This window comes from Pyricularia grisea, assembly GCF_004355905.1.
Source record: "Pyricularia grisea strain NI907 chromosome Unknown Pyricularia_grisea_NI907_Scaffold_4, whole genome shotgun sequence".
NCBI lineage: Eukaryota > Fungi > Ascomycota > Sordariomycetes > Magnaporthales > Pyriculariaceae > Pyricularia > Pyricularia grisea.
In genome coordinates this window covers 2722231-2743069 of record NW_022156718.1, presented here as the reverse complement: position 1 = coordinate 2743069, position 20839 = coordinate 2722231, and the positions used below count along the sequence as shown (strand labels likewise).

The window sequence follows — 20839 nt, the reverse complement described above, 5'->3', positions numbered from 1 at the left end:
TGTCTCTCCATATGCGCCCCATGTATTATTCGAATCAAAGTAAAAATTGGATCGTCAACAACAACGACCATGACCAAATGACCAAAGCAAACAAGATGTAACATTCATGAAAAGAAGTTGAGGGAGCTCGTGGAGTAAGCCGTTAAGCCTTCTCCTTCTTGGGCTCTTTCTTGACAGAAGGCGAAGAGACAGCAGTGACATTGCCGGTGGGCGAGGCGTCGACGATGGTAACACCCTCGTCTCCCGAGCCGTCGTCCGAGGTAACCGTCGGGGGAGCAGTTAGGTTCTGTCTTGGAGTAGGTTAGCAAAAAGGCTTTGGATCGCCTTTGTATCACCAAAAGCAATCACATACTGAACGCTCTCGCGGCCTGTGACTTGAGTTCCGTGACCGCCGTAGCCTCCAGAGGCATTGCCCGAGCGAGAAGTGTGGTTGTAGCTGGATCATTGAAGAAATCCGAGGTCAGTTGGGCGCCTCTCAACGATATGGGAATAGCGGTGATGCAACTTACCTGCCGCCGCCAGAACCAGAGCGACGCATACCGTAAGAGCCCTGCTGGTAGATGCTGGGACTCATGCCGACGGCGTGAGTGCCATAGGCTCCGATGTTGTACTCGTTGGTGCGGTACTGGCGACGCTCAGCCGTGATCCGCTTCAGTTCCTTCTGAGAAGGCGTATCGGCGTAGCGAACTTGCATCTCCTGTGAATCAACACCGAGCTTGAGACCATTAAAGTTCTTGATGATTCTCTCGCACACCTCACGGCTCTCGAAGCTGGAGGTATGTTAGCTAGACGTCTTTGACTCATGTTACGACGGAGAACTTACCGAGCAAAGCCCACGCCGCGACTGTTGCCGTTGGAGTCCCGCAGGATCTTGGAGCTGGCAATGGGGTGAGGGTCAAAAATGTGGATGAGAAGCTGCGATACGAATTTCGTGAGCGAGTATACACAGAAATCCATTGCCGTTTCACTAAGTCTTACCGGCTCGGTGATGTCCTTGGGAAGGTTGGAGATGTAAAGGTTTGTCGAGTTATCATCTCCCTCGGCCTTCAGGCGCGCGTTGAAGCTCTCCTATAGGTGAAGTAAATAGTTAGCGACGACAACGTTGAGAGTCAACTTGAAAGCGTGAATTAAAACTGACCCGGGCAAAGCCAACCTCGTAGCCAAGACGGTAGAAGCCGCGGATGCACTTCTGGGAGTCGGCAATGTCCTTGAACTTGGCAAATCCGAAGCTACATTCGGCGGATTGCTATGTTAGCCAGTGATGTTCAATCTATAAATTGTAAACTATAAGTTGACTCACCCTTTGCAAGCACCAGTGCTAGTGTCGATGATTGCCTTGGACTGTTCTACCTCGCCGAAACGAGAGGCATATCGCAGGAGCAGATCATCATCTGTGGTAGGATGAAGGCCGCGGATGTACACATTCTTGTTGCCGGAAATGCGATTCTCGAGACACTGCTCAAGCGTCTTGACATGATCGGTGAAGACCGCAGGGACGGCACGGGGAATAGCGGGGTCTTGCATGAGAAGACGATCGAGCTCAGGATCTTGAACGGGGGTAGGCTTGGCAGAGATTGAACCAAGAACAGCAGAGCTAAGAACCTGCTGGGGGGAGGGGGTCGTGAACGTCGAGCGATCAGTAGAGAGAACGCGAGCACTGTGGGTACGATCGCCAGCCGCGCCAAAGAAAGGGGTAGCAGGCGTCGACTCGGTAGCCGAGGTCGAGTACGAGCTGCGTCTGTTCTCGAGAGTGGGAAGCTCGCGAGGAACATGGGCAGCAGCCACGTTGCGGGGAGTGCTAGGACCCATAAGGGCGGTCTGGGGATGAGCGATAGGGAAACCAGTGCCTAGGTGATACTGAACCATGGGGTCATAGGCGGCAGCCTGACCGGCGAGATGATGGATCTGGCTGTAAGGATTGTAGACCATGTTGTTGGGATCAGCAGTAGGGACGTATGCTCCGGCAGGAAAGCTCAGACACTGAAACTGGTTAATCATCTGGCCCATGCCATCCGGCATCATCGCGGCATTGGCAGCAGCAATGGAGTTGAGGGACTCGGTTACGGTGGGGTATCCAGAGGCCACGCCGGTGTGGCGACGATTGGGGTCGTTGAAAGTAGCTCCCATTTTGACTAGATGTTATCAAAAGCAGTCAGCAGAGATTCTCTCCAAGACACTGTTTGTTTGGGTGCATTTTATAGAAGACAACAGGCGACAGGAGTCTTAAGAGCTATTGAAGTTGACAAAGTGCTTATGCGAGAGGTCCCAGAGCAGAGCAGCCTGGTGAAGATGGGATTAAAGTTGTCTCACGTACCTTGTTGTTGAAGATCTTGGGTCAAAATTGAATAGACGAGCAGACAAAGAGATCTCGCGAGCGGGTGAACTTCAAATGCTGAAATATTAGTACCAAAGACCTGTGATGAAGCGACTGCTGTCAAGTAAAATGGATGGGACGAGCTATCAAGCAAAGGGTCAAGAGACTGTGGTGCGTCCGGGACTTGGTGTTGATGCTGTGATGTTCAAAAGTAGACGAGCTCGAAAGAATTCCCAAAGGTGACAAGAAAAAAAGGTGAAAGACCCGGGCTTTTGACTTGAAGCTTGGCCATAGTGAACAAAGTAGGTAGAGGATGCTAAAAGCGCGACAGCACATTTTGGAAGGAGTAGTAGGAGCTGAGGAAAGTGGGAAGGGATGAAGTGAGAGAAGCGAGAGGACGACAAGAACTTACAGCTGTTGGATTCTCGAAAGGCGCTGTCAAAAGAAACGAGCACGAGTATGGAGAAAGATGTTCAAGTCGAAGACCAGCTACGACGCGCTTGCAAAAGAAGGTGCCGCCGAGGAGAATTCTTCAAGCCAGACTAACCCGAACCTGAGAAAATGGCCAAGGATAGCTGAAAAAAGGAGTTTGTAGATTGGGTTGAAATCAACGCCTCAAGCGCAGACGAAAGATGTGATGCTATGAAGATGTCGTCAAGACCAGAAAGGAAGAGTCCACCTCCCAGAGGCGTGTGGAAGATTGTTTGTGAAAAGGGAGTATGCAGATGCTTGCAGAAAAGAGGAAGGTGATGGTACTAAACAAGGAAAGTGATATTGGTGATGTTTGGGAGAAAGAAAAGTTTGAGGGATTCGAGGTGCATCGGCATGGAGGAGGAAATATATAGGGCAGGTGCAAAGGCGGAAAGAGAAGACCGGCAGAATTTATGAAGCAGAGTCCCCTCAACTGTTCCTTCCCTCTCCTCGTTGACAACATGAGAGTGCTTAGCAAGTCGAGGTGCCTCATAGGTTCCCAGGACCCACCCAGACTTGCCTCCTGAGCTGAGGGTAGCACAGTACAATAGAACAATAGCCCAGCAGCTCCCTCGAGTTGCCTGTTAGACGAACCCGCATGCGAGAAAACGTGCTACTTTCAAAGATGCTTGACAAGCTCTGAGTCGAATGTTGTAGCTGAAGGGATGCCAGGACTCCGTTGAAATCACGGGTTGCCTTCTAGTTCTATTCTAAGTCTGCCTATCAGTACCTTACCTATTCACTCATGATACCATGAGAAATCTCTAGCCACAACCACAATTAGCTCTGAGATCACCTCCTTGACAGTGACTGTGTCTTTCCCTCCCTCTGGGCCAGCACATGATCCAGGCACATAGAAGCAGGTCTTAGCACAGTACGCAAAGAGCTCCTATTGTTCACCCATCCCTCGTCTTCATCTACCAGGTGTCGTTGACGCCATGGAACCCCACTTTAACTGTCAAGTTTGGTTTGTTGCCATGGCAAACAGGCTCGCGGTTTACGCGTTCCCTGGAGGTACCCAAGGTGCCTAGGTAGATTCCCGGGGAGGCAAGGTAGATTCAGGTACGTTAAAGTAGGTAGGCACCTTACCCAGGTAAAGTATAGGTAGGTAGGCTTAGTCAAAATGATTCCACTAGCTGTGTATCTCTCCTAGAAAGAGGCTTCATTCACGGTTGATCCTTAGATGGTTTCCTCCCCTGGTCAGCGCTTGCTGGCCTCGACGACAGCGCATGAGTTGATAGCTCCGTAGATACCAGACCGTTTGCCATGCGTTAGTTTTGAGATAGTGAAAGAGATGTTTGCTTGCTGTACCTACCTACGTGCTGTTTCTAGGAACCGGAGTGAAGCTAAAAAAATACGATTCTGCAAAACCATGTGCCATATACCTCGCTGTCACCTTATTCGATCCATGCATCAGGCAAATAGCAGCGCGTGACAGTATTCTTGCTACAGCATCAACCTTGTGAGTTTCGTTTGAATTCAATGGAATGGGCGGTCTTGAAAAGAATCTGATATTGACCAAGCAAACGGAATCTCAAGCCTGCTTAGTACAGAGTTGGGCACCTAACCTACCTACCTACCTATCTATGTAAGGTATTTCCTGACCACCGCCCGCAAGGCACCCGCTAGATGCATTTCCCGTAATCGAATTCTGGCCATGGCACTTCTTGAGCACTCGGCTCCGTGAGATTCGATACGTGTAGGTCCAGTCTATCAGTATACTCGTACCTGGAGCAGCTCTTGGAGAGGATCGGCATACGAGCTTTGGACGGCGAAGAAATTATTGAAATCTGTATTTCCAGAAGAAGACAAAACCCAACTTGCTCAAGTAGACTGGCAGTTTGTGCTTCCACTTGAAGGAATCCATAGCTTACCGTTACGTTCGCATAAATATATCGTCGGCGCTTTGCCGATTTGCGATGTGTGCATAGCCTCCTTCATTCCAATGGCAACCCTGGCAAAAAAGAAAAAAAAGCCGTCCTCGCCCATTCGATACACACCGGGATAAACCTAACCTTAGATTCGGCGGTCCGAGCTGCGCCCTCTCCGGGAATGTCATGGTCATCTATCCATCGGCAAATGGAAAGCGAGTCACCTGGCGTACCCAAGCCTAGAGACCAGCGTTTAGAGCCACGAGTGTGAATCCCTGTTGCACGGTGATTACAATCGACCACTCGTATTCTGATATCAACGTAACAGGCGGCAAGCTACGGGTGACCTACAGGTCATATAGAAGTCAGAGGCCCCTACCATGCGGGTTTGGGAAATTCTTCATAATGGGAAGCACTAAACAAAGGGTCGCTCCAGCTTTGACTTCTAAAATGTAAGATATCGTCGACTTTACCCGGTTCGAATTTTCCCGTACATGAATAAAACCCCGACGGTGAACATGCATTGATTTCGAAAATATTTTCATTAAGCTTTCTTTTGCCCAGGTCAACCATGTGAGAGCGAGAGTTAAAATCCGTTGAGAAGCCGATCGGCACTTGAAACAGAAAAACAATCTATGACCAAGGCAAAACAAGTGTATGTGTTGAAGGGGGGAGGCTCAAAGCCGGGTTTGAACCAAAGGTACGCCTGTACTAATATGGGTACGTAGATTTGCTCATTTTTGATTGGAAAAAGGCACAAATCGAAGGCAGACGTGGAGGTAGGGTCTTATAAAGGCCCTGCGATCCACGTGACTAGATATCTATACACGAGTTGCATACGCAACCGAGTCAGGTAAGGTAGCTAATCCAACAGTATGACGTTATTTATTGATATATTAAATTGAAAAAAAAAACTTTCCATCTATTCAGTGCTATTCAAGTGCCCTGCAGTTCATTCGTATCGGGTTGGGGATCTTGATATGTAAGTATGAGTGGGTACTATCCAACAAAGGTAACGAAATTTTCTATAAACTCCCAAAAATCATGCATAATCATCTAGCTGGAAGGTCCCGAGTTGGCAAGGGTGACTGGGGACAAGGTATCGCTTCGTTGTCCCATTTAAGACCAAACGTCCTCCTATAATCAAAAAGTCAGTCGACTGCCGGAAAGATGAAGTGATATGTCACTGCTTACCTGGTACTGGTTTGCCGCCCTCATGTTCTTGACGATTTCCTCAGCCTTGGCCTCTGGAATACCACGCTGCTCCGCTATTATCTGTCCCAGGACGGAGTTGACCTCGCGAGCCATGTTGGCCGCATCACCGCAGACGTAGATGTAAGCCTTCTTGGCCAATAGATCGTTTATCTCTTGGGCCCTCTCCTTCAAGCGATGCTGGACGTAGACTTTCTTAGGACCTTCCCTTGAAAAAGCGGTGACAAGCTCGAACTTGTCGCCAAGAATCTTTTTGTATTCCTATTCAAGACCCACATTTGTGTCAGTATGCGTTGAACCAGAATTGTTATGCCCTATTGAGAAAATCAGACTTACATCCCACTCTTCCTTGTACAGGAAGTCCTCGGTGGACTTTCGGCAGCCAAAGAACAATATCGTCTTTCCAACATCTTCGCCCTTCTCGGCTTGCTTGGCGCGTTCCTGGACAAAGGCCCTCATCGGAGCCACGCCAGTTCCCGGTCCAACGAGGATGATGGGCTTCGTTGAGTCGGAAGGGAGCTTGAAGTTGGAATGGCGAACGTGTACGGGAACTCGAACTCCGTCGTACTTGTTTCTGGGTCCGTCGAGCGCAAATGTGCGACCAAACGGCTCTGGGTCGGGCTCTCCATTTTGCTTCTGCTTAAGGGCCAAAAGGTAGTTGGTTGCAACACCGCGGAATGGGTCGTCGCGACCAGGAATCTCCTGCTTCTCAACTACAGCAGTAATGGAGATGACCTTGGGCTGAACCATCGAGGAGGACGAAATCGAGTAGTACCTGGGCTGCAACTTTGTGATACCTTCGATGAAGGCGGAGAAGGGAATGTTGTTCCACTTCTTGCCTTTGCCGACATTGTGAAGTACCCTTGCAATGTTGAGGTAGTGCTTGCTGATCTTTGCGGAGAAGTAGTCCTTGTCACCACCGAGCTTTGTCATCTCCGCCTTGCTTTCCTCGTCGGGCGCAAAGGCGGCCAGTGTGGCAATGAATTGACGCGAGACCGGAGCACATATCTCCATGTGGTAGCGGACGATGGCATCGTACGTGGTAGGTGCAGGGAAGGGAACCTTTGCGGTTGGCTCAAGAGGCCTGACGCTGACTACGGTGTCACGCTTTTCCGAAAGCCCAATCACATCGAGGAAGCGGTCAACCTCCTCGCCCGGGTTAGTAGGCCAGATTGCGATGTGGTCACCGGTCTGGTACGTAAGGTTGGAACCACTGACGTCGACGTCGATGTGCAAGCAATTCCGGTCCTTGACGCTGAAGAGCTCGTACGATTTGACAATGGGGGCGATGTATGGGTTGTGAGCGTTGAAAGGTCCCTTGGCGGTACCCTCCAGGTGCATCTTGTTAGGCTCGCCGAGGTAAACTTCGGGAGACTCGGCTGTGAGTCCCTCGCGCTCAGTAACGCTGAACACGGGCTCGTAGACAGCCTCGCGCTCTTCAAGACCCATCTTTTCAGCAAGGGCCGCCCACATGGGGTCCTTCCAGGCCAGGAAATCCTCCTCCATTGTGCCAGCGCCGTCGTCGCCCTCTCCTGCGTCGCCGATGCGGTGTGCACCAAGCTTCTCCAAGGCCTTGTTGACGTTGCGTACCATAGAGTTATAGTGCTCATAAGTGTTGTTCCCGAGACCGAAAGCGACGTAGTTTAGGTTGTCAAGAGGCGGGTCGTTGCCCTCGGAAAATGAAACATCCTCTCCGGTGATGAACTCGTAAAAGTCTACGGCGTTGTCGGTAGGCTCGCCCTCTCCGTAGGTGGCGAGAACAAACATGACAATCTTGTCGCTCGGGATGGTGTCCAGGTTCTCGTAGTCGTAGTCCTCAAGATCGGCAACCATAGTCTCGAGTCCGAAGCGGCTCTTGCCTTCCTTTGCAAGCCTGGAGGCGTAGTCCTCGGCAGTACCTGTCTGCGAACCGTAGAAAATCACACAATTCTTGCCCGACTCCTCCATCTTCTCCACAATGTTTCTCGTTTTGCCTGCCTTGGGTCCATTTGTGTTGGCGAATGAAGTTGCGTAGGGATCTTTGACAACTCCCCAATATTTGCCTTTGGTGAAATACGCAATGGTGCCGCAAAGGATCAGTCCGAGGACAATGATGTCCAGGGTATCGAGTTCGGCCATTTTGTCGAGCTCTCTCTGGTCGAAGCGGGCCAGCGCCGGTTGGTGTAAGAATGTGGGAAGATCAAACAAAGAAATCGAAGAGGAAAAAAAAAATTGACGATTGCAAGACTGTAATGTGGTTTGTTATACCCCGGGTACGAAACCGTGCTCTGGGTCGTCCTATAGATTTTGTTGTGGAACACCTGACGAGAGCTTGGCTTGGTTTGGAGGGGAAGGTGGGACGGGACAGATCGCCGATACAAAGAGAGAGAGTCGGTGTTGGACGACCGAAAAAAGAGGGTCACTAAAGCGGCGAGTCGCTTCCGATCTGTTGGTTATTCCTTCGATGCACGAGTGTCAGGCTATTAATGTATAGTTTCGTCTGAACGGTGAATGGGGAAGTCGTACGTTGGCTGCCTGAGCGTAGATCAGGATCTTAAACCAGCGAGGAGTGAATTTGCGGCTAAATTTAACGCTGCAGAGTTTGGAAGGGAAAAAAAAGTGAGATGGTCCTGCGATTAGTCTAGAACTACCAAGACCTATCCTAATACGACTCTGGCTGACTTTAAAAGTGTCGGGAGTTGTGGTCGGACTGGGGTTGTTCCCGGCTTCCCGCTCCGAATTCACACCGATGTACGGTTTCTCATGCAAACCAATTCCAATCACTACTCCGTAAGATAGTGGAGGATAGGAATTGCACTTAGTCCGTCGGGCTTCGGAAATTCCTCCTCGTCACCGTTCGCGCCCTCGGTATGATTTCAATACCCGTACAATGCCGTATTCCATACTGTAGCTGGCTTAAATATTATCCTACTCTGTATGACTGAGTACCTAGGAGGGAGGCAAGGGAGGGTAGGTAGGCTAGAGTCAGTGCACGACTTGACCTGAAAAAGTCACACGCTCAGTCATGGCATTTTCTGCTCTACCAAGTCCGTATCAGATGGAACTAGATAGAATTGGATATACTAAAGGTGGGTAGGACTGGTCCGATTACCATAGGTAGTGTGGAGTAATTAGATCTAAAGCCAATTAATTAAGATAACTGAGTGTCGAATGCACCTTCGGGACTTTCACATGCGTGCGTGGGATGTGTGTGCCGGACCGTTAGTGCGGGCACTGGGCGCACAGAAATGCGAACAGACAAAATGCCATCCAACGTGCCTGTTTTAGTGCGTTCTGTTGCAGAGTTACAGAGTTGCAGAGAATTTAATTTCACTGTAGTCAGAAGTAAAACAAAAATACGATCGATGACTGACTAAGGACATCCATAGTAGATACTCGGCACATACGGAGTATACTTGAGTATAAGTACGGCACGCTCGGAGTAAGAGTTTTTCGATCTTACCGTCAGCAGGCAGCTTATGTGCATAGGTAAGGTAGTAAGTAACCTTGAATTCACCTCCTACTCCATAGGTAATGAACCCTGCATTACGCGGTACCTACAGTTGTAGGTACATCAGACCAGGTAGGTAGGTATGCACGAAAAGGCGGTGATTGGATCGATTCATTCATTTCCCACAACCAAATTGAAAATCTACAGTACTTACTCTATACCAACTGCCTATATACCGCAAAGGTTGGTTGATTAACCAAGATACAGTATCTGGTATGGATTAACGAAATGTTTAACTAGCACAGAAGCTAGACTTGAGGGCCTGAATCCATGAAACATTTCTTCGACTTGAGAGCGAAGTCTTTGATTGAAAGCTTTCTCTACCCGAGGTACGTACAGTACCAAACTTTAAGCACTTGGTACGTAAGTACTTCGGTAGTACTGTACGTAGATAAGGTAAGGTATTGTAGCTCCCCCACCACCAAGATGTGGCTGAACGAAAATGTTTGGGGCTGTAACGTTGGCTGACTAGATCGTGACTTGTCTTCTCTGACTTCATAGGCAAGGTATATTAATTTACAAAGATCCAGGCACACAAGTCTGTGATTTAATCACCCCTGAAGTTCTACCTGGGGACATACGTATTCAAACTGTCTGCTTTTATGACATTATCTCGTCAGTGTCATGCACCTCCGTTGTGGCATGGGAGTTAACGGGGCTACTGACCAGGTTGGTCAAGCCTCCCTGAACATCAAGATTAATTCTATTCCATGGATTGTCCAGGACCCTTTTACCCACCCCGCTCCCACCCACACTGTGGATGGCATTCTGATAGGCTAGATTGTTCCAAAGGCCCTTGCAAAAGGAGAAGGTCCGGAGCTGACAAGGACCCAGCCATGCCAGTTCAAGGTACCAAACCCCAAAAGAAGAGGAGACTGCCGAGCAAGATAGCATTGCGCCTTTGCCATCATCGAAAAAAAAGGGTCTGGGCCAAAATCAAATAACTGCCATCCTGTCGTGAAAAGTGAAAAGAATGCCCGAAACTATTGATGCTTTTGACTGGCTGACTGCTTGCTTGCCCCCTTTCAACAGCTAGCTACGAGGCTAGCTGTCAAAAGCAAGCAAGGGATTATTTGTATGATATTTTGCATACCGACCGACCGATCGATCTGCCTACTTACCTACGTACCTACATCTATTTACCTTTCTGATTCTTTCCTTTGCCACCACTTCCTTAAATACCGACATCGCTGCAGGCTGCATGCGACGTGACTGCGCTGCATCAGCAGTTTTGACAGCTTCAACTATACAGAGGACCATGTGAGGGAGCTCCAAGCCCCTCTTGAAAATGGGTATGTTGAATCGTTTTTTTTTTTTTTTTTTTTTTTCTTTTTTTTTTTTCCCATTGATTGATTTGATTATTCATGTTATTTCCCTCCACTTGTCAAACCCGGCCCTGTGTGGTACCTTACATACTTGGTATGGATTGGAAGGAACAAACATGAAAACCAGGCTGGATTGCATTGCATAGGATTGGATCCAGTCCTCAGCTCCAGTTCCAGTTCCAGTTCCAGCTCCAGCTGTTAGACTGACTGCCTGCCTGTAGCCGCAGTGGGCGGGAAGCAAGTGTTTCACAAGCAGCGTCTAGCCCTGGTGGGGGTTTAGCAGAAAGAAAGATGGATGGATGTGCGAAGGAAACGGAGCATTATTGAAAGCTGCTGTCTGTCTAGCGGCACCACCAACATGCCTCGTGGATCCCGTCCCTTGTCAAGGTGCTATTAGCAGCTTGTCTGTTGCTTGTAGGCCGGCTTTACCTGGATCGAAAACCAGATGAAAGGAGAGCCTGTGCCGACTACGCATCCATCTGAATGATACTTGCATATCACACCACTCAGACAGACAGACCCTTTCTCGTATACTTGCGAGGCGACGTGCCCACAACGCGACAAAACCATCTACCTCCCTTAACTTACCTACCTTACCTAGCAGCTAAAAAGCAGGTAACCTAAAATAGCTAACTTGGTGATTTTGTCTTGGCTCATTACACAGCTCCGTCCCAGTCGCTGCCAGACCATGCGCCCAGCCCCTCGCCCAATTTCACGTCCCGAACCGTGACGCGACTTGACGAGGAAAACGAAGAGTACGATAGTTATGAAGACTTGGGCAAGACACTAAGGCCGCTTGCCTTTGAATTTCCCCCGAATCGCCGCCTCGCCACCCATTCACGCGACTCGTCCATTGAAAAGATCACTGCTCAGCTACCACTCTCACCGCCACAAACGCAACAACCCGCCGGGTCCACCTCCTCGGCGGCTTCCTCCGTTGTCTCCCCACGAGCCCATGCTTCTGCCGTGCGATCGGCTACCGGCATTGGAGGCGTAATCGAGCGGGCCATTGATCCGAAAGCTGCCGCATACGGCCACCACCGCCAGACCTCGATAGTCCACGGTATCCAACATTCTAGGAATGGAAGCCACGCCAGCTCTGTGTCAAGCCCACTGAGCCCCCAGATTATTGCCGCTGCGGGAGCGTCCTTAGCTTTAGACCGGCCCGACATGCACGCGTATGCCGTTTCGACGTCCGATGCCGACTCCCCGTTGGGTTCGAGGCCGCCGACTGCCGCGTCGACCGGGTCCACTCTTGTGAACAGTCCCGTCGGCACCGAGAGATCGTCGACTGCCACGGATGCTACCGCCCATGCGCCTACGCCAAGACGAATGCACAGCGGCAAGACAAGGAGGGATCACGTACAAAATCCGTCGCACTCGTCAAGGCACCACAAGGAGGAGCAAAAGACCGTAGGGGGTTATGCTATGCATGTGCTGTTCACTTCTGTAAGGAGTCCTAGTACCCGTTCGTTTCAGATGACTTGGCGTCGTCACGGCACAAGACCTGGAGAAAGGTTTGCAAGACTAACGTATTCTCACGCATCTTTCCGAACTCAGTTCATTGCACATGCAGAAGAGAAACTGAACGAATGCATCACGCCGCCATCCGAGCCCGAGCCCCAGGTCGAACAAATATGCGGACCTGGGGCCGACGAATCGTTTGATCGGTTGATCGTTGCTTTGGGCCATATCGCCAGACAGAAGCCGAAACCTTTGATCGACTCGATGATGTTGTGGAGGAAGAGCAAAAGCGATGCGGCGAGTGACGCGCGCAAACAACTGCAAATGTCCAAATCCGTACCGCCCAGTGGTCCTCTCTTGAGGAGAAACACAGAGCCACTGCAACTGATGTCAGGCGCTAATCCTCAAGACCAGAACGGCTCCATGTCACCATCGCCTCTCGCAGCGAAGCAGGAGTATGTTGTGCAGACAGAAAGACGGTCAAGCGTCTCCACCTATCTGCTCTGCCGTGTCCTCCTCGAAGTGATCAGCCAAAGCAGTTTGAGTCTGATCACCCCTGAAATGGAAGACAAGCTGGAAGACATTATCTTCAGTCAACTGAAAGTTGCCGACCCCGAGCAGCTTATTGAATCTCCTCTCAAGCTTGCCAACTGGAACATTTTCGCCCAACTTCTCGGCGTCATGAGCGAAATAAACTTCACCAGCGTGACAAACCGCTTCATCCAGGATCTGGAACGTTCCCTGCAAGAGCTTGGATCGAGAGGATCCGCCTTGCCCTCCCGCGAGGAGACAGAGGGAAGGATAGAGCTTGTCCTCGGCGGGATGAAGCATCTAAGGCTTGCGTTGACGCCAGATGACGCATGGGAGAGGTCATGCGAGTTTATGAGCTCGCTTGGCAGGTTGTTTGCAAGGTCGCATGGCCAAAAGATCAAGTCGTCCTTTTGCCAAGTTTTAGAGATGTTATTGCTTCCTATCGCCGGTAAGGCAACTAACAGCCAGTTCACCAAACCCCAATGGGCTGAGGTCTTGAGCAATACTGGTCCCCGACTTGCGCAAATGTTTGTTAAGCCACGCCATTGGTACAACTCCTTCCCCTTGACGGCGACAATGCTCTGTGTCTCGTCGCCCGAGACGTTCTCTAGCCAGTGGCTTCAGTTGGTATATCCGCTGCAACCGAAGCTCAAAGATCGATTCTCCAAACCGCTTTGCCTGCAGGTTGTGTCCAGACTTGTTTGGACGTATCTTTACCGGACCAACGAATCCCCAGCTTCAACCGTACGCAAGTTGGATGAGGTTCTCAAGCTGGTACTCCCAACTGCAAAACGCACGATCAATTCTGCGGACCCAACTGTTTCTGAGCCCTTGATACAAATCATCAGGATCATTGGCTTCAAACTACCTGAGTTCTGTTTCAAAACAATAATATTTCCCCTTATAAATGCAGACCTCTTTGCAACCAACAGGGAGCTCAAGGTGGATAGCTTGGAACCAGACAAGGTTGTTATTGGAATCCGAGCGTTTTTGGCCGTGATGGGGGATCTCGAGAAGGGAGACCAAGGAAGACCGCCATTCCCTCAACAGTACCCTATAACCTCCGTGCCTGAACGCGCACCACAAACACCGACAGCTAACTCGCCGTCAAGCCCACCGAGTCCTGGAGGTTTCCTAGATGGAGTGGAGGACGAGGGACTCGCGCGGCGCGTGCTGACGTCTACCCTCAGCGAGTCTGTGAAGGAGTACTACACCAGGTTTTGCCAAATACTGGGCAAGATTACTATAATGTGTGACAACACTTTTGGAGGCCAGGCCGCCCTTGACGAAAAGTTCAACTCGCCTACCCCCAAAACGCCTATCGCCGACACCTTCAACTTTCGCCGCGAGGAGCACCAAAACCCAACGGATCAGAAGCAAGCCTTCTATGAGTTGCTTCACGTGGCCGTCCAGGCACTACCCCGTTGCCTGTCTCCCGACATCCCCTTCAACTCACTGATTAATCTTTTGTGCACTGGAACGGCCCACGTACAATCCAACATTGCAGAGTCATCGGCTCTATCCCTGAAGGCCATAGCTCGCCAGTCACATGCCCAACAAGTAACGATGGGGTTCTCTCGCTTTATCTTTAATTTTGACGATCGGTACTCTACCATGTCTGATGGCGGCATGCTGGGGGCTGCACACATCGAGAACACTCTGCGACTGTACGTTGAGCTTTTGCATATTTGGATCGAGGAGATTCGACACAAGACGAAAGAAGCTACGGGCGCAGTTGGGGACACAAATTCCTCCGACAAGAGGGGCATGAAACTAGACTTATCCAGCATATGGGCAGAAGTTGATCAAGCAGAGGCCCATGGACTTTTCTTCCTATGCTCGCAATCGCGCAGAGTCCGGTATTTCGCCATAACAGTGCTTCGTCTCATCAAGGAGTTCGACATGGCCCTCGGGAAAGCAGAAAGCGATGATGAGAAGGAAGCCGTGAGGTTGATAGATGTCCTGGAGAAGGACTACGTGCAGGTCATGACTTTCAACGACGACCATCTGTCAGTGGCAGAGCGGAGCAGGTTGCAAAGAGGGATGCAAGACAACAATAGCCAAGGTCTGATTACACTTTGTGCCAGCGACGTTTCCTACGACACCACTCTTTGGTTCAAGGTGTTCCCACATCTCATCAGGGTAGCTTATGATCGATGCCCTTTCACCATTACGATCGGCCGAGACTTGATTTGCAATAGGATTCTGCAAATGTACAAAGCTATAACTATCATTTCTGAGCCGTCCAGAGGGCTCTACTACGGATCGGATCCCGGAAGCGCCCGTCTGACGGGGAGGACGCCGACGACACAGCCTGAGCTGCTGGTCGAGCAGTGGAAGCTCTATCTTGTCTTTGCCTGCACGACAATGGCGGATCCTGGCAGCCCCCAACAACCGAAGCCGCCGCCGCCGCCCCAGGCAGCCCAGCACGGGCGAAAGGGCTCCAACAATAAGTCTTTGTCGGCAGACAAGATTGTTACGGCTCGCACTCTCTTTAAATACCTGAACCCGCTTTTGTCGGTGAGCTCTGCCTCTGTCAGGGAGGCTGTCGTCGTGGCGATGGGGTCAATCAACATCAATATATACCGCACACTGCTGGAAGAGCTTCAGGGGCACGTCTCACGATGCAACGACGAAGCCAGGGCTCGTATTCACCAGCGTACCAACAGCAGCCCTCGTCGTAACCGCAGGATGGACTTGCTTAGGACTGAAATAACCCATGTCTATAAGCTCACCTCTCACTTTCTCAAGGATCCTTCGGTGATCCAGGATGACTGGATACTTAGTAACCTGGTGGCGTATTCCAAGGACTTGAAATTGTTCTTGATGGATGGAGAGGTTCAGATGGACTGGGAGTTCCAAAAGTTGCGGCGTCACTACTGTGGCTTGGTTGAGGAGATATTTGAAGGTATCAAAAGGACCAAGGATCCATCCCGTTGGATGACTTTCGAGGCTCGTAAATCTGCGTTTGCACTGATGGAAGATTGGTGTGGGTTTTCACCCAACCACAGCCAGATCCGACATCGCGAAGACACGATGCGGCAATCCGTCATCGAGCAGCAGTCCGCTGGGGAGCGCGGTACCCTGACTGCCGCAATGGAGATAGAGAAGAGAAACCTCAGGACGGCAGCACTTAGTGCGATGGCGGCGCTTTGCGGGGGCCCCATTAGTGTCACTACCGAAAGTGGCGTGGCCCTCCAGTTCGACCTCAGGCGGATGCTCAACTGGATCGAGTCAATATTCACGACTGGCAACGACCGCATGAAAGTCACGGGCAGGCGAGCCCTGAAAAACCTCCTTGTCCACAACCAGGAGTACCCGTACCTGCTGGAACACTGCATCATGCGATGCTACCTGGCAAATGTCCCCAAGGTGCTAGAAAGCTACTTCAGCGTCACCACCGAGGTGCTCCTGGAGTATCCTGAATATCCAGCGTCTTTCTGGAAGCTGCTGCCCCTGTGCCTCTTCACTCTTGGGAACGACCAGAGCGATATAAGGATAAAATCAGCACGCATCCTCAGGGCTCTCGAGGAGCGCCAGCAGCCACCGCGGTCCTCCAAAATACAAGATTTTGACATCAGCATCTCGGATAAGACCAAGGCAGTCTACAAACTTGCCCAGTACAAGATCTCGGAGCGTCTCTCCAAACAGTACACGGAGCTATCGTTTTACTTCTTCTCGCAGCTTTCACTGTATTTCAAAGACCTCGAGTCCGGAGCGCAAAGGAACATGGTTGCTGTCATCCTGCCGTGGATACAGTCAATAGAACTGAAGGTAGACCCGAACGGTGGCCCGGTCGCTCAGTCATATATGCTCTTGGCCAACCTACTGGAAATCACCATCAAGGCCAGCTCTGCTCTTCATAACGAGGTCCAAGCTCTGTGGCAAGCGCTCGCGACAGGACCTCATCCCGGCAATGTACGACTGGTTCTTGACTTCATCATGGCGCTGTGCTTGGAGCGTCGGGAGCAGAATTTTGTTGAATATGCCAAGCAGATCGTTGTCTTTCTCGCCAGCTCCAACAGCAACCCAGGACAGAAGGTTGTCGAGTTCCTACTGTCATTCATCACACCAAAGAACATGGTGCCGAACGAGAAGCGGGACACGCCCCCTCCACCGCCAGACGTCGGCCTTTTCCCATACTGCGCTGACTTGTCCGAGGCTCTACCTGTTGGTACAAAGCAGGCTGGTTTCTCGACCGGTCAACTTTCGATGATACTACTCGTAGACCTGATGGTTTCACCTGTCAAGGTAGTGCCGGACAATGTGCCCGTGCTGCTCCAAGTCGTAATTGTTCTTTGGGACCACTACACGCCTTTGGTTCATGAGCAAGCCCGCGAGATGCTTGTCCATCTAATACACGAGCTCGTCATATCTAAACTAGACGATGCGATCCCCCAGTCAAAAAAGAAGTCCATCGAGGATCTCATTGATCTAATTCGCCAACACGACAAGCTTGTGATCTGGAATTATGAGGATAGCAATGGCAAAGCCGAAGAGGATGGGAACAACGTTCCACCAAGCATGGAGTACCTCGCCGCCGAAGTCGTCAACACCTTTGAGGTTACTTACCCAGGCATCAAAGATCAGTGGGCTAGGCTGTCGTTGATCTGGGCGACTTCCTGTCCCGTGAGACACCTGGCCTGTCGTTCATTCCAAGTCTTCAGGTGTATCCAGACGTCCATTGACCAATACATGCTGGGCGACATGCTCGTTAGGCTGTCCAACACCATTGCGGATGAGGATCCCGAGATCCAAACATTTTCCATGGAGATCCTTACAACTTTGCAAACCATAATCTCGAGTCTCGATGTCGACAAGCTCCTCACCTTTCCTCAAATATTCTGGACCACCTGTGCCTGCCTCGAATCGATCAATGAACAAGAGTTTCTTGGCGCCGTCAAGATGCTCAATGAGTATCTGGACAAGGTGGACATGACATCTCCGAGCGTACGAAGACTTCTGCTAGAAGGACGGCCCCCTAAATGGGATGGTCACTATGAGGGGATACAGCCACTCCTTTATAAAGGCCTACGATCTGCGGTTTGCCTTGACGCTACACTGGCAACTCTCAATAGGCTGGTGCCACTACCGAGCGACCCCTTGATAGGAGACGACAGCCGTGTATTCTTCACAATCCTCGCCAACCTGCCAAGGTTCCTGCAGACAATGGACCAGCCTCGACCCCTGAGTGAGCCCGTTACCAAGACCATCGGGGCCCTTCTAGATGTTGCCATCGCATTGGGGCATTCACCCGTGGCCCTCGTTCTAAATGGCTTTCTGTCCGGCAACTACAGGAACGGCACCGAGCTCGTACATGGCGTTTTTGCGGCTTTCAAGGAAACGTTTTCGGCACAGCTTGATTTCAAGATGATCACTATGATCATGGGGTTCTTGACAAATCGCACCTCTTGGGTCACATCCAAGACGCTTCAAATTCTCAAGGTCATCATCTCCGAGATTGACATGAAGCGGCCAGACATCATAGGACACGGGTCGGATCTGCTTTCTCCTCTTCTGAGGCTGTTGCAGACAGAGTACTGCATGGAAGCTCTGGGCGTGCTGGACAACATAATGAACATGTCGGGCTCAACAATGGACAAGCAACACTTGCGCATGAGTATGACACGTTCGACATCCAAGGCGATCAGGAAGGAATACGAGCGGGTGCAGAGCCTGTTTGGCATACCCGAGGAATCTGGCTGGGCGATTCCCATGCCAGCCAAGAAGACCGACACCACCCGGGCGAACGTCCATGCCGCCTTTTACATGTGCCAGGGAGCCGAGGGTGTCGTTACCGATGTCATGCCCACCCCCGAAGTCGAGTTTCACGCCGACGAATTTCCCTACGGCTACTTCCCAACATCCTATGAAAGGACCGAGACAATGTTGTCGGACGAGGCTCGTGGGGACGGCAACGGAGGTGATGTGGTCACTAAGCTGGATAGCCTTGATGACTTTTTTGACGATCTCACCATGAGCCCACCCAGCGAAGCACATTCATCCAATACTATAACCGAGTTTATCCCGGATAACAACTATGACATGGAGGCCCACCTGTACGATGAGCAAGTCCTACCCATTCTGCACCAAGCTTCAACTGCCGGCTCGTTTCAAAACGGCTTCGTCGATAGGCCTGCACCATTGTCGAGAGACGGTTACTCTAACACAATGACACCGGGAGCGTTCAGTTTCGATCAGGAATTGACATCGAACACACGCCCAGGGCTACACTCTCGGAGTGTGACCTCCCCATCGGCTCCAGCATCATACCAGCCTCAACTGGGCGAGGCCATTGCATCTGACGATGAGCTCTTTTCGGATGACGAGCGCTCCAACGCGGGAGGCGCACCACCGGAGGGCTCTTTCTTCCTCGAGAACATGGTCAAGCCCCTTACTCAAAGTACTCGGACTCGAATCAGACGCTTGACTGGTAGCAGGTCCAAGGATGAGCGGCAGCAGCAGCAGCAGCAGCAGCAGCATCTAGATATCACCCGTCCCGACCGCCCAGGCCCTCCTCAGGTACCCAAGCTTCCCAGTTCATACCTGCCCAAGGGGTCGCCGCCTGGTAGTGGGGACATGCTCTGAAGATTTTATTGCTTCACAGCCTCACGGGATATCCTGTCGATGACAGCATACATATAATTTGGCTTTTGCCGTCACGGATCTTTTTCAATTGTTGTTTTAAAGATACCCTCGTTAATTCATGATCTATTTCCCCCTATGTTTTGTTTTTAAAGAGCGCAGCATTTTTCGGGGGCTTTTAAAGTATTTTGCGTTGGACATAATCGGAGTTTTTGGCACGTTGCACTATGTATCCAAACAAGTAATACAATCTAACTGGGGATCATTCGCATGCAAAAAAGAGCGAAAATACGGGAATCATAGCATCATGTCACACCGGTAGACAAACCTTGAAAGACCGCACAGGACCCAAAAAGGTGACGAAATTTGGCAGGATTCCTCGGCTGCAGTGTAGCTCCCGGGGATTTCACTGCTTCTGTAAGGTAGGTAAAGGTATCAGCAATCTTTGATTCTTCTGCGTAAAAAGCCACTTTCATCGTAAAAATCGTCGAGACCAACCCTTAACAGTTCCCAAATCGCTAATAGCTGAGAGGACTTTTTTGCACATTATCGTGCAAGTATGCAAGTGTGCACGTGCATGTTGACGAGTAAAAGTCGTCTCTGTGCGCTTCACCTGCCTGAACAATGCCAGCTCGCAGAGAAAGGCAAGGTTCGTTCAATCCTCCACGAGTCGGTTATTAGAGAAAATGGGGCGATGCCCTCCAGAGTACATCGGTATGCGCGGCTACTTCAATCAGTAGCGGTATCTTGTGGAGTAGTCCTTTGGGCTGACGACAAGACCACGCCCCTTCTTTGCGCCACGGTAGATAGTCTCAATGATGTCGATAAGTTCCTGCTTCTCCTCGAGCTGCAGACGATCCAGACAAATCAAAGTCAGTACAACTTGGACGACGATAGTCTTAATTTGCAAGGAGTGAAACAGTATGAAAGGGAATAACTAAAAGAAAAGTGGTTTTGTTTACGTACCACCAAGGTAAGTTTGTTGTTGTTACCCGTGCCGAAATCGCACATTATGTGCTTGTTGCGGAAGAAGAACATGACGGTCATGGGATCATATAGTTCGTACATCTGGTTGAAGTCGGGCACCTGATCAATGTCGCATACGTAGACGACGGCGAAGTTCTTGACCTTGTCGGCGATCTTGAACAGCACCTCGTCCATCTTCATGCAGTCCGGATCGCCGTCGCGTCCGAACCGGATCACGACCAGGCGCTCGTCCTCGGACAGGATTGCTTGGTCGACGTGCCACGCCGTGTTGAGATGGGGGAGTACGACGGAACCCATGGCGCCTCTTGTTTTGCGTTTTGTTATTGTCTTTTTTTGGCTTATCTATGTGGTCGTTTCTTTTGTTTTGTGGCGATATTATCGTCGATGAGTATTAGGTCGTGAAGAGGATGAAGTTGAGCCAAGTTTGCATGAGTGAAGGCGACCGACGGACGACGTGACCCGCGTGCTCCAGAGGATGACGGAACTGCGCAAAAGGTGGGCGGGCTGCGGGGTGCCATCTGCGACAACCTACCAACCAGCGCATTCTACGCCAATCGATAGCCGGGCTGACTCCACAATTTGGCGGCAG

General features: G+C 50.7%; 4 protein-coding genes across 4 annotated transcripts; 1 reads left to right on the top strand and 3 right to left on the bottom strand.

The window, feature by feature from the left end:
• Window positions 1–142: 142 nt before the first annotated feature.
• PgNI_07519 (uncharacterized protein) lies at window positions 143–2747 on the bottom strand (the record flags this gene model as incomplete). Its single annotated transcript, XM_031127529.1, has 9 exons — window positions 143–290; window positions 353–436; window positions 510–770; window positions 824–915; window positions 979–1068; window positions 1139–1229; window positions 1301–2132; window positions 2315–2510; window positions 2727–2747. Coding segments are annotated over 9 exons (1815 nt in total), but the record flags the coding sequence as incomplete, so codon positions are not given.
• A 2775-nt stretch (window positions 2748–5522) lies between these two features.
• Window positions 5523–8519, bottom strand: PgNI_07518 (uncharacterized protein). Its single transcript, XM_031127528.1, has 4 exons — window positions 8374–8519; window positions 6205–8306; window positions 5851–6129; window positions 5523–5793 (listed from the first exon to the last, which is right to left on the bottom strand). Exons 2-4 carry the CDS (start codon window positions 7984–7986, stop codon window positions 5776–5778), a joined length of 2079 nt encoding a protein of 692 aa, XP_030980653.1. The 5' UTR covers window positions 7987–8306; window positions 8374–8519; the 3' UTR covers window positions 5523–5775.
• Window positions 8520–10402: 1883 nt separating this feature from the next.
• On the top strand, window positions 10403–19266 carry PgNI_07517 (uncharacterized protein; the record flags this gene model as incomplete). Its single annotated transcript, XM_031127527.1, has 3 exons — window positions 10403–10650; window positions 11348–12132; window positions 12244–19266. The coding sequence occupies exons 1-3, from the start codon at window positions 10647–10649 to the stop codon at window positions 19264–19266; spliced, it is 7812 nt and encodes a 2603-aa protein (XP_030981095.1). The 5' UTR covers window positions 10403–10646.
• Window positions 19071–20713, bottom strand: PgNI_07516 (uncharacterized protein). Its single transcript, XM_031127526.1, has 3 exons — window positions 20230–20713; window positions 19762–20110; window positions 19071–19678 (listed from the first exon to the last, which is right to left on the bottom strand). The coding sequence occupies exons 1-2, from the start codon at window positions 20545–20547 to the stop codon at window positions 19997–19999; spliced, it is 432 nt and encodes a 143-aa protein (XP_030980663.1). The 5' UTR covers window positions 20548–20713; the 3' UTR covers window positions 19071–19678; window positions 19762–19996.
• Window positions 20714–20839: the final 126 nt, after the last annotated feature.

Excerpts from the sequence above, each read along its gene's own strand:
- PgNI_07518 (XM_031127528.1), bottom strand. The coding sequence starts at position 7,986 with ATGGCCGAACTCGATACCCTGGACATCATTGTCCTCGGACTGATCCTT. Across the intron at positions 6,130-6,204 it reads TGTACAAGGAAGAGTGGGAT|GAATACAAAAAGATTCTTGG; the intron begins GTAAGTCTGATT and ends GGTCTTGAATAG.
- PgNI_07516 (XM_031127526.1), bottom strand. The coding sequence starts at position 20,547 with ATGGGTTCCGTCGTACTCCCCCATCTCAACACGGCGTGGCACGTCGAC. Across the intron at positions 20,111-20,229 it reads ACAACAAACTTACCTTGGTG|CTCGAGGAGAAGCAGGAACT; the intron begins GTACGTAAACAA and ends GATCGTCTGCAG.